Below are 12,446 nucleotides of genomic sequence, written 5' to 3' on the forward strand. Positions count from 1 at the left end.
CAGACACTTTTCAGACACACTTTAGATCCCACATTAACACTCTGCATTGTGTTAAACAATAATATCATGAAGAGAAAAAATAATATGGTCCCAGGCCATATGAAATTGAAGTTGCTTGCTGTGTGCAGATGATGGACTGAAAGTTCTCCACTCTTATTCTAGGCACTTTGATATCACCAGTAGTGTAGGCTATTTACCAGAAAACCAAGATTCAAAGCAAAAAAATCAATTAAAAAATTATATTTGGCATTCAAAAGTCAAAAAACAAAAAGGATAATATAAAAGGTTTCTCTCCAAATACCGTTTTCGTTTTTGTGTCTCTTGTCATTGGTCTTGTGTTTCTGTTTTATTTTTTTTCTTTTGGATGGCAATGTGATGAGATCAAGAGTGAGATGTGAAAAGTTTTTTTACTCCCTGCTCAGACATATGATGTGCTGGGGAGAATAGCTATAGTTTTAGTTGTGTGGTAATGGAAAGTGCAGTTTCTTGCTGATGAGTATTTGCAGACCTATTTGGTTACACTTCTAGGAGAGAGATTTAATTTTGAAACAGGAACATATTTATAAACCTACTCTGAAATAGTCTATTGCCATCTATTTACCTTCAGTAGTTTTGCCGTGACCAAAAAAAACCCAAACAAACAACATCATTTTGCCATATGTTCAATGTATTGTACACAGCATAAGAAGATAAGGGGCATCTTACGCCTCCTTGTGTAAGGTGACAATGGAAAAGAAGAGCAAATTTCAGGCGGGGCAGCAGATTCATTCCTCTGTAAACAAGGCATATATGATGAGGGTTTTACGCTCTCCACCGTTGTTAATATGATAACTAATCCTAGGCCAGGCAATGGAGAAGGAAAAGAAGAAAAGGAAGGGAAACCCACAGACAAGAGATCTAATAGGAATGTAAAACTCTTAAAACTTCACAGATTGTCATGCTGTTGCTGTGTGTGTGTTTCTTGCTGTTTTGTCCACTTCATTGGCACCATCAACTCTTTTGCTTGCCCTCCCATTCCAGCAGCAGGAAAGGCAGCAGGCACTGTTGTGCAGCTCCTCAGGAACCGTGGGGAGGCCTGAATGGGGCTATCTTCAAGGGATTGCAGCTTCTTTTTAGCAGCAGTACATCAAATATGAGTAATTCTCAAACAGCTGACTTTATAGTATGCTCCATTCCTTTCCCTTTGAAATCAGTGGTAGAGCTGCCAGTGACTGGCAGTGTTGCACCAAAAAGAGTTAATGCAATTCATTTGTTTAACAATCAAGGGCCATATTCAGCAAAGATTTAGCAGAAGTGCTGACAATAAAACACTTACGACTTTCTATGAATTGGCATGAAATAACAGCTACAAAAAAATTACGAAACATAAATTGTTCCCTTGCCTATGCATGGCTGTCTTACTTCTGACCTTGGTTAAACCTATCAGGCTACATGAGACTACAAATTCAGACCTCCTCAGTGATGCAGCACAGTCTGGGGATTGGCAGTGACAGCATGCTGGAGCAGGACTTGCGCGGGCTAGCTGAAGGTTTCATTTGGGTCTTGTAGGCACAAAAGTACTCAGTTTTGAAAGTGCCTCAAGATTTTATGGGTGCCCAAATGGAGATGTCTTCAAGGACTCTGATCTCCAGACAGCAAGTGCTCAGCACTTTGGAAAATCAAATTCCTTTGATATTTCTCCAGGTGGGCACCTGGAAACTCTGAACCTTCAGGTGTTTTCTTGAAATGGGAGGCAAAGAGCTAACTCATCCCATGTCTAGCTCTTTGGGGACAACTATTAATGAGGTAGCTTTTTTTTGGAAACCCCTCTACCCCAGCGACAAGACCTGCAGCCCCATTCTTCACCCTCTGAGTTAGTTCTGTTCTACAAAAGGAAGCAAGTCTTCTTTTGCTTTGGGAAATCTTCAGGGAATTAAGTGTGGTGAAGTAACCCCCTAAAAACCTTGCTTGATGCAGCAGCCACCTGTACCTTGTGGAGACCTGTTGGAGATGGGGGACCCCTTCATCTCCCGCGCCTCTGTCCCCACCGAGCACCAGTGCCCTYTCTCCCAACACGCGCTGGGCAGGAAGGGGGCTCCATAGCATGGCAGACTGATGTCCTCTGCTGCCTTGTCTTTGCTGGATGCAGTCCTGGTCCTCAGGGACAACACAACTGAGCAGTTAGGCAAGGCACCGGCTGCATGTAGGGAGAGCTGCTCCCTGCATGGCTCTGCCAAATCTCTGATTTGCCCATTGCAGAACCGCTCCGGGTAAGCAGTAAATTCAGATGAGCTGAATTCCTCCACGAGTTCAGTCCCACACCGTGTGGATGGGTTTAGGGGTCAGCATTTTAGGAGATTGTAGCCTTCTCATTAATACGGTGCTGACTATCCCAGGCTCTGTGTTGCAGCCTGCGCCCCAATCTCTGCAGCTCTCCCATCAGCATCACAGCTGCATCTACCCTATATCTCATCAGACTACACATAGGCAGTATTGCTGCAGAGTCTTCCCTGCACAAAGGATACACACAGATGTTATTTATTTAATGTAAATAAATGTATATATTGGATGCATGTACAAGCAATAAGTGTTTTGCTTATGTTCATTCATAGCCAGTATATTCAAAATAGCATCAATCACATGCAAAAGTAGCATAAGCAAAAGCCTATGAATTTAATACAAATATGTTGCAACTGTACATAAACATTGCAATTATTACATTTTCCTGTGGTTCAGATGGGGAATAATTTGGAATTTTAAACACTGCCACTTTGCAGATGCTAGAAAGACTTGGCCTCATCTCGAAGCTGTAATTGAGTTTTGAATAAATTTCACATGACAACCATTCCTGAAACCTGCTATTTGTTATTTCTTTTTAAAACACAAACAAACTCTTTTCTCATTTTGTTTACAGGACAGTGGAACAGGAGATAACAGCTGCATTGAAGAAATATTGCGGGTAAGAGTTCTTAAAAATAATTCTGTTATTGTGCCATTTTGTTACTCTAAAAAGACAAGAGAACAAAAATATTGCAATTACTGCTGTTAAAAATACTACTCTTTTAGACTGTCATCTTTCTAAGGAACAAGTAGGTAAAATTATTTACCCATGTAAAATAATTGAAAATCTGTGAAAACAACCGTCTGGAGCTTCTGGATATCACTGCTACTTTGTACCAGTACAGCTGACCTTCATGCATGAAGAAGCAGAAAATGGGATAAATTATAAACTGAAATGTACAACGATGTTTCAGGTTTATAAACCATGCAAAGTGCATGTTTCCATTAATCATGACTGTCAAAAATCTTAATTTTGAAGGGAGGTCTTGGAAGGTCATTTTCCACCTGGATTTAATTAGAATCCATTATGTAATGTCATTATGTCCATTATGTCCATTATATAATGACAACGTGCAAAATCTGCAGTTATTTCCATATTTCATTATTTCTTTTATCCCAGTAATTTCTAGTTTATTTTCATGGTGAAAATTAATACATATCCAGATAGATCTCAGCTTGAATCAGCTTTGATATTGGCTATTTTCTGGGGCAGATAAACTTACAAACAATGCACCATTTTCATATATTTTTAACTCATGTTCTTTTGGGTTCTCTTTCTAAACTGATAACTCAGTTATCTGAAATGCTTATAAACCTGATATAACAGTGGGTAAAGCAGCAAACAAGGTGGTTGGAATGGTAAAACCTCCTTATTACTGAATTTGCTTCTATCTCTTGGACACCCACTATACAAATATTTTAGATTGTTTATAAACTGCAGGCCTATAAATATTTGGTTTAGAGCTTAGTAGTGCATTAAGGCTGTTGTTTCTCCCTTCCCCATGAATACCTTAAATACGGCTTTTAATTCTTGAACTGGACAAAGAGTTTATCGAAGGGTGATTATGATGGATTGCTTATGACATTACTGGCAGAGCTTTAGCTTTTACATAGCTAACATTTACAAAGTAGGCTTTTGTAGGACTCAACTGCATATTTAACAGTCCTTTGCCTTCCTCACTGTTGCTTTGTTACAAATTAGTAGCAGAAAGTATAAATCACAAGAGTTTTTCATATTTTCACAATGCACCAAGCATATGATGTGACGTGAAGCTCATTTATCCCTTTTCTATGCGGGACAGTGGAAAAGAACAGTCGAGGAAGCTAGTCTTTTCCGCTGAGTACAGATTGTACAGTTAGCCAAGAAATGGAGGAAAGACCTGATTCCTTCCATGTGGAGGCACATAGACATGTAAGAGACCCTAGTCAAGAAGCAAAATTGGCTGTATGACTAGGGACTGTAAGGCACATCTTCAAAATGGGAAACACAGCTGTTCAATTTGTCTGTTTTCCCTTGAGCATGTTCCTCAAGAAATATTTTCACATAGCTTCATGGTGAAACATGCAGCACATCCTTGGATGGATAGGACCCTTTTGAATTTATTCAAAAATTCTTTCACTGTGAATAAAAAAATGAAATAAATCAACCCACTACAAGCAGTTTTCCCAAGATATCGTGTTTGTTTAGCACAGGTCATCATGCTAGCTGCAATCCTGTCTCCTCCCAAAGTAGGCAGCTTAAGAAGAAAAAATCTACCACGGTACCTAGGTGAGGAGCAGGGCAGAATATTTCCTCCCTCTGAGGATTGCAGAGCTGCTCTGCAGAGCACTCTGCCCTGTGTCTTACACAGCAGCAGGCTCCTGGATCCCCCATGTCTCGCCTCCCACCCTCCTCCCTTCATGTGGAACTATTTGGGAGTTTGGTCTTTTGAAATTCCAGCATGCGTTTAGCTCAGCAGGTTTGCCCCAACTCCTTTGCAGCATGGGAACTGCAGCAGGATTTGCTTCTTCAAATGCAAGTGCAAGCGCTGAATTTCCATGTTATTTTGGGGCTTATTTGCAGTGCTCTTAAACGTTATGATTAACTTGCCGAAAGCCGTAATCAGCCTTCCAACATACAGGAATCTACATCTGGAAAACACCAAACATAACTTGTACTTTAACTATGTCTAGTGTAACACTGCTGGTTTCAGTGAAGATGTGCTGGTATGGATTTGGTTCCCAGTCATGAAAAACTTTACCACCTACTTTCTGAGTTATCCCTTTGCAAACTTACTTTCAGAAGACCTTAAAATATACTAAGTGATAAATGGCGTCTTCAAACCTGAGAGACTAGTTGAAGATTAAAAAAGTCAGCTGAACAGATTTGAGAAACCGGGGTTGCGGAAGCCAGAGTGGGTAGGGACAGCCATGCCTCTCTTGCCCTGGAAGTGCTGCCTGTGCCGTGACTACAGGCAGGCCCTTCTCTGCACCTTGCCCATGCTGCCCATCAGGCACTGCCTATGACCCACCTGCAAGCAGGCCGGGCAGCACTTTTACCACATTTGGACATGTGAGGCTGAAGGATTGGACGTGGACACCTAAAGGATGCAAGCTAACCAGACTAAAAAGCAAGCTCACAGAATGGGAGGTAGGAGGCAGTTTAAGTGTAGTTAGAACTTGAAAGTCACACTTCTCATCAGTGTCTAGCTATCTGCTGAGGCTTAACGTGACAAAAATAGAGATCATATCTTTTTCTTCCCTAGCTCTTGTCCTTACATAAGTACTCAGTCACCATGGTTAACCTCTCCAATCCATCCATCCCCCAGGTCTGTAACCTGGATATCACTTTCTATTCTGAATTTTCCTTGCATCTCTCTGTCCAACGCTACGTTTAAATCTTGCAGACTGTTTCTTATATAGCATTTTCGAAGTGAAACGCTTTATTCACACAGATATAATTCTAGTTTAATTCACCTCATCACCCACCTTGATTGCTGCAGTATCCTGTTCTGTGGTTTTGACAAATGCAATGTTACCCACCTCCATTCATGCTGCTGCACAGATCATTTTCCTAGCTTAACATCTTGGCCACATCACATTTGTCTTTGCATCTCACCACTGCCATCTCCTTCTCTGTCACATCAAATAGGGCCATTTGTCTCCACCTTTAAGGCCTCAAATCTACCAGTAAGGACTGACATTTTGATTCCCACTTTTGCTCATCTAGTGACACCAGCCTCCATCTCTCCGTTGCTAAGTTTCATATGAATTATCTTCTCCCATACTTCCCATCATACCTGGGAAGAGCCACTGAACACTTTCAGGTACCTCCATATCTACCTTCAGATCCCCTCCTTAAGTCCCTCCTTTTCCACAAGGACTATGAAAAATAGAGGTGGGGCCAAAGGTATACTGATCCCACTCTTTCTCATGCCTGAGCATTGTTGCCCCACTGGTTCCTTGCAGTGCCCAGTCAGGCCAGATATATCCATCTGCTCTCTCTTGTCTTGAAAAGTGAATTTTCTGAGTCAAGGACCTGTTGTATAGTACAACAGCAGTTCTTAGGTCCTCTGGCAATGCAAATCAGTGCCAGCAGTGGTTGTTGTTATTGATAATTAATAAAAACAGCAACAATAACAATGTGCCATAATTACTCTCTTGACAATTTACTAACATCCAGACTTTTCCATCCACTCTGTGCCCTCTGTTTGTGCTGAACAGATCCATTAAATTTTGACACTGATTTTCTGGTTTTTAGAAAGACTGTTTAGAAAGAATGCCATTTCCAGATTTTGCTGGAGGTGCTATACACATAGTAAAGCCAAGGTTTACCTCCTTTTAAGAAAGCATATATGCAGTTCCCATACGAATGTCCAAAGGCAGAGCACTGAAAAGCCGAGAGGGCTACAATACATGTGTTCCCTTGGAAGATGGCTCCTTGCTGGCCTGCTGAAATGTGTTCATTGTTGGTAGGGCCATTCTCCCTTCTTTTTTCCCTGTACAGAGCATCAGCAAAAGAAAGAAGATGCTTATGTCTTTTTAAGGAATGTAGCAGCCCGTTATAGCTGTCTCTTTCACAACACCAAGCAGAAGAGAGGCTCCCTTTCTAGGTACAGTGCGTTCCCTGCCCAGCTCAAGCTGCAGCTCCTCCAAGGGATAGGCACTTCCATGGCGTGCCCCAAGTCCTGTTTCCCTCTTGTGCTACCAGCCTGCTCCATCCGCATACCTATATGTTCGGCACCCAGCAGATGTGAGGAGGCAAGAACCGGTTTGTGCCCAGATCTGGTCACAGTCTGGATTTGGGACATGGCCAGGACCAACATCTGGACCTGGGCTTCAGAATCAGTTTAGGCATAGCTTTAAAGTCACCAAATCTTAGCATGCCCTAACCGTAGCAAGAATTTGTAACCTTTGGGCTGTCTTGTGCAAAGCAGGGTGCCACAGCTTAAGACTAACCTTATTTGATGCATTCTTACCAAACATATCAGAGCTCTGTAGACTTTGTAAATTGACAGACCATGCTGCATGAAACTGCAGCTTCTGAAGAAAGCAAGAACTGCTATGAGTCCTGAAGGAGGCTGATTAACAAGACAGTGGCCCTGTAGAGACCGGAGCTATTGTAAGGACTCCTGCTGAGTTTATAATCACTGCAGGAATCCTGAACCTAATCTAACCCCACGCACTAATTTATAACAACTTCTTCAAACCATAGTGACTCCTCTGTCTAGCTGCATACATGCACCTTGCGGTTAGGGAAACTTATAAAGACAGCCTTTGATGTAAATAATCCCGATAAGACCAAGTTACATGTGCAGTGTCAAATCAAGAGAAAAGCCTCATTACTTGACCATAGTTATAAAAAACAATTCCTTGTAAGTTTTTGCATTGTAGGTGGAGTATATCATAGAAAACTTTGAAGTGGAAAATAAGAGTTAAGTCTACACAAACATCCTTAATTCCACCATGCTCTGAAGAATTGCTGCTTGAKTTCTTGAAACAGCTCCAAAGCCAATCTATTCAACCTATCCTCTTCCTCTCCTAAAACACAAGCTTGCTAAATGAGAGTCATAATTTTGGCTGATTTTTATTTGCTTTTATTGGTGTGTTGTACTCTGCATTTTGTTATGACTGGTGGGATTTGGGATAAGTGTTTATTCTGAGGAAAATGGGAGTACCAAGGGTCCTACCTCTCGACTAAGTTAACTTGCAGCAAATATCTAATGCACTCAGAGAGTATATTTGCTGCGGAATTAAAGAGCAAGGGAGTGTATTGGGAGTGAGTGACTCCTGGTTAGTAAGGTAATTGGGCTGAGATTGATCTGGTTATTCTTGCAGTCTTGGTTGTGATTTCCTAGATTTGTAGTGGTTTTGTTGAAACAAAACCCATAGGCAATCTGAACTCTTAATTATTGAAGATGTTCCTTGCAAGTTCCCTTTTTATTTGTTATTGACATGAGAGATATCACTGAGTTTGGGAGAGACAGACGCAGTTAGGGGTKTTTGGCCTGGAGAGCTGCAGGATGCAGAGACAGCTGGAAGCTGATGGCAGAGGAGAGCAGRAGGAGCACAGAGAAAGGGCCAGAGGAAAACCAAACGTGACTGCCTAATGTGGAGGAGCTGCATTTTCTTGAACAGCCCAGCACAGTGACAAGGCAGGGTGGGATGTGGGAGGGAAGACATCCACTTCTGAAAACTTGACATTTTAAGTGCAATGGCTTTGATGAGTAACTTGCTCAAATTTCTCTATCCTGTGAAGAAACTAGTCAGAGTTTGTAAAGCACATTATTCCTTCTTTAAACAACATAAAAAACTGAATGAAAACCGAATCTTATTCTGTATTTCTCCCCTTCCCCACTTGGGATCCCTTTGCTCATTAGCAGTCTTGCTAATTCTTTAGCAGAAAGTGTTAAGGATCAGCCCATCAAATATTCAGGGTTTTTCAAATCTGAACAGCCCTATGTGCCATGAGATCAGCTGCACTCCATCAGCTGATTGAATTAAAACAAGAGCAGAGGTAAATTAGAAACTGTCTGCACAAGACAAATCCTGTGAAAACATGAAATCCTACCAAACACACTGTCACTGTGAATAAGCATCACAGTGAGTGGAGCACGTGTCAATACTTAGAGGGGAGAAAAATCAGTTTCTTAGAGGCAGGTTGTTAGTTCAACAACTGTGAACTGCTGCCTTGTAAATGTTAATGACTGTAAGATCCCACTGGCTTCAGTTAAGCTCCTGGTGGAGTTGGACATGTGAAGAATTACAGAACACAAATATGGTAATCAGCAGCGTATTTCCAAACACTCATCCTGCTTTCCAAAGCCAAGGGAAAAGCCTGCAGACAGAACGAGACCCACTTTGCCGCACTGAACTAGTACAGGCGTGCAGATCAATAGCTACCTTGGCGCTAGCAGAGCATATTATTGCAGCTCCCTGCTGGAAAGAAATTGCTGGGCAACTTCGGGAGGAAGGTGAAAAGGCCGCCCTCAGCACTGCTGCCCTAGACATTAATGGGGAAATGCTGATTGGCTTTTGTGGCTGATCCCCGTGGGAAACCCCTGGAAAAGTTTCGGAAGGAACAGAGCAAGTTCAGAAGGAGAGGGAGGAGAGAAGGTACAGAGACTTGGAAGGAGCTGCAATATGCTAATACTGCCTTTCTCGGCCGGTGTAGTAGAATACAGAAATATTCCAAAGTAATAGAATAATGAATCATATTAAAAATGTATCAGAGAAAGATCATTCATTTTCATCATAATCTTCAGAAGAGCTTTCATGGCACTGTTTTGCTTTCAGTATCCTAAATTTCAGAGCAATTAAAGACCTGTTTTGGCTGATGTATGCTGTTCTTTGTATTTCTTCAATACTGTTCTTTTTGTCTTTCATACTCAAATAAATGAAAAGCATATTCAAGAACTGGAAGGTGTATTCTTTCACCCAAAGCATTAAAAACCAGAAACATTAAGCACTAGTTCAAGCATCCTTCTAATCCAGCCTCCAGTACTCACCTATGTACATTGCCCTTCTTACTACTGTAACATCCAGCTGTTTTGTACAATATCTTTTCTATAGCAATTGCTGTTTGTAGTGGTTTACCTAGGTTAGCTTTCATCCAGGCAGCCTGGGTACCACTAGCAGTGTGGATGACAGCACCATGGAGCTTCATCAAGCTATCCGTCTGGAAATTATCCACCTTCTCAGTGAGAATTTGCAGTCTGTACAGTACCTTGTGCTGCTATAGCAAAATTAGCAGCAGTACCAGAGCTAGCTATTTTGGCTTTCTCCATGTAAGCTGCAATGACTGCAGAACAGGCATGCCTTGGATGGCCTTCTATGTTGAAACTAGTGTAAAAGATGGCTTGCTGAGATTTGACCTTTCATTGCCTGCGGCACTCTGGCCAAAATGTGACTTACTGGCTTACCTGCAGATGCTCTTCTGTAACTTTAAGTATGGAAAACTTCTGAAAAATTAACAAAAACATTTAACTGATTATTGCACTAAACYTAATTATTTCCCTAGCTTTCTACTCTGTCTGCTGTTAACTAGGTGTGTCTACCTCACTGATAGCTCTGGTAGCTGATCATTTTTAGTGGACTCTTGATGATGTCTCTCTTTTCCTCAGGAACATACACAAGCACAGAGGGTTGCAAGGAGTAGCTGGCCTCGTTCTCATATCCCCAGCTGTGATATGAGAAGAGCAGTGGGACATCAGGTCCCAACATGCTGAGTTTTATTTGCTATCTGATGATGACCTGGGGAAACCGGGGAACAGGGGAAAAAGGGGAAATMAAAGATACCTAACTTAGGCAGCTCATTTTGTGTGTATTTTAGGTGCTTAGTCCTCTATTCAGAAACACCTAAGTTCCCTCTATAGTCCCTTTATTACCTCTTTTTCTTTTCTCCATCCAAAAGGCTGGGGGGAGACTCCTTGCTTTTACCAAAAAAAAAAAAAAAAAAAAAATCCCTTTTGGAGTTGGCCCCAGAGTGGCTTTGCCAGATCATCAACATCTCCCTCCAGGTGATCTGTTGCTTGTCATCAGCTCATCTGAGCAGAAACTGTTCTTGGTTTGGGTGCCATATATGGCACATCCTTTTTATTGCCCACACAGATGTTTTCAACTGTCAATAAATCTTCACAGCCCACTCCTCAAACCCAGACACGTAAGCATTTCTTCCCTGACCCCTAGTATACAGAGTCTGAGGTACAGAACACCGTGTAAAATGGCTCTAAAATACTATACTAACAGGGATCAAGTTAACCAACCATTAATTAGTTGTACATTAACAGATCCCCTAAATTGTCACACATGGATTTTTGCTGCTGTTATTGTTGCCGTCGTTGAAATTAATGTCTCAAAGCACTTTGAAGTTTGTGGCACAGGGTATTATGCATAATTTGTTGTATGCAGTGTATTTTAATCCTAAAATTTAATAAATCTCTTTGTTACCGAAAAAATATCACTTTAAAAGGGCAAAAATTATAAATAGTTCAGTAGAAATTAGAGATCAATCTAGAAGACCTTATAGTGGGAATAAGTTTTATAATAAATACCACTCTAAGGTAGACTCGATTTCAGTCTTAAGGGTACCAATGCCAGAATAAAGAGGCACTTGTTGTAGCATTAGCCATTATGTACTGGGGCATTAACGTTTGAAAATACTGCAAAATACGATCTGTTTTAACTTGAATATGGTAGTATAGGGAAAGAGACCCATATTCTTTTAGAACAGAAGTAGCCAATTTGTGTAAGGAAATGGCAGGCGAGTATAAAAGAGCTGGTGAAACACTATTGTGCTAATGTGGTAGAATTAATTTTCAAAATTGCTGTTTTGTAGTGAGTGTGTACACCCTGTTATTTTGACAAGGCAAGAGAGAATCCAGAATGAATTATCCAGCCTCTCTGCTATGCAAAAATAATATAGTAAAATACTTAATAATTTTTCCCTCTGTTTAGAGTCTTTCACAAAGCTGGAAAAGAGGCACAATCACCGTCTTGTTCCAATACAGAGAAATGATTCCTTGTTATTAATGGCAAAGGGCCAGATAGATCCTCATTTGGTATATCCCTGCCACAACGCCTTTGAGGCCAACAGAATTATGCATATTAATACCGGAAAAGATTTGCCCTATCAGTCCTAATGAGAGAATAAAAAAAATTGGGTAACAGCAGATACTCACACTGCTCTGAGCATGGGGTTTGGTGCCTTCAGCTGTCAGCTTTAGAAAACAGTCTACTTTCTACCCCTGTGATTAGATTCCCCCAGAATGAAGGGAGACCACAACGGAGGTGTGACTTGAGGTGACAGCATCCTCTGGTAAAGCCTAGGTTGGCAGAGGCTTTCTTCTGCAATGTGTATTTCCCCCTGTAAATTTGCAAAATATTTGAAAAGTAGTTTGGCTTCTCCCAGGATTAAACTGGGCGTTAAGGAAGCTGGGTCAGCAGAGCAGTGTAACTAGGTGCTGCTATATGATTTATTTTCCACCCAGGCTAATGTTCCTGTTTCCTTTGACATGTTTCCAGGTATGGGTGTAGATYGAGGGAAAAAGAGCGAGGATTTCCTGTAGTACGCATGTGTTTGTGGTTATATGATGCAGTTGCAGTGGCAGAGCTTTGCAGTCATTGCCCTCAGGCCCCAAGCGTAAGGA

The 12,446-nt window shown here is 41.4% G+C and overlaps 1 protein-coding gene across 1 annotated transcript in view; it reads left to right on the top strand.

Annotated features, from left to right (window-relative positions):
• AFF3 (AF4/FMR2 family member 3) overlaps nt 1-12,446 on the top strand; it is a 371,463-nt gene that overhangs the window by 190,198 nt on the left and 168,819 nt on the right. The window contains exon 5 of the mRNA XM_026066422.1: nt 2,894-2,938. Within this exon, the coding sequence (XP_025922207.1) occupies nt 2,894-2,938 (45 nt within the window). The remainder of the gene's footprint in view (nt 1-2,893; nt 2,939-12,446) is intronic.

This window comes from Apteryx rowi, unplaced genomic scaffold (assembly GCF_003343035.1).
Source record: "Apteryx rowi isolate R43461 unplaced genomic scaffold, aptRow1 scaffold_103, whole genome shotgun sequence".
NCBI classification, from domain to species: Eukaryota; Metazoa; Chordata; class Aves; order Apterygiformes; family Apterygidae; genus Apteryx; species Apteryx rowi.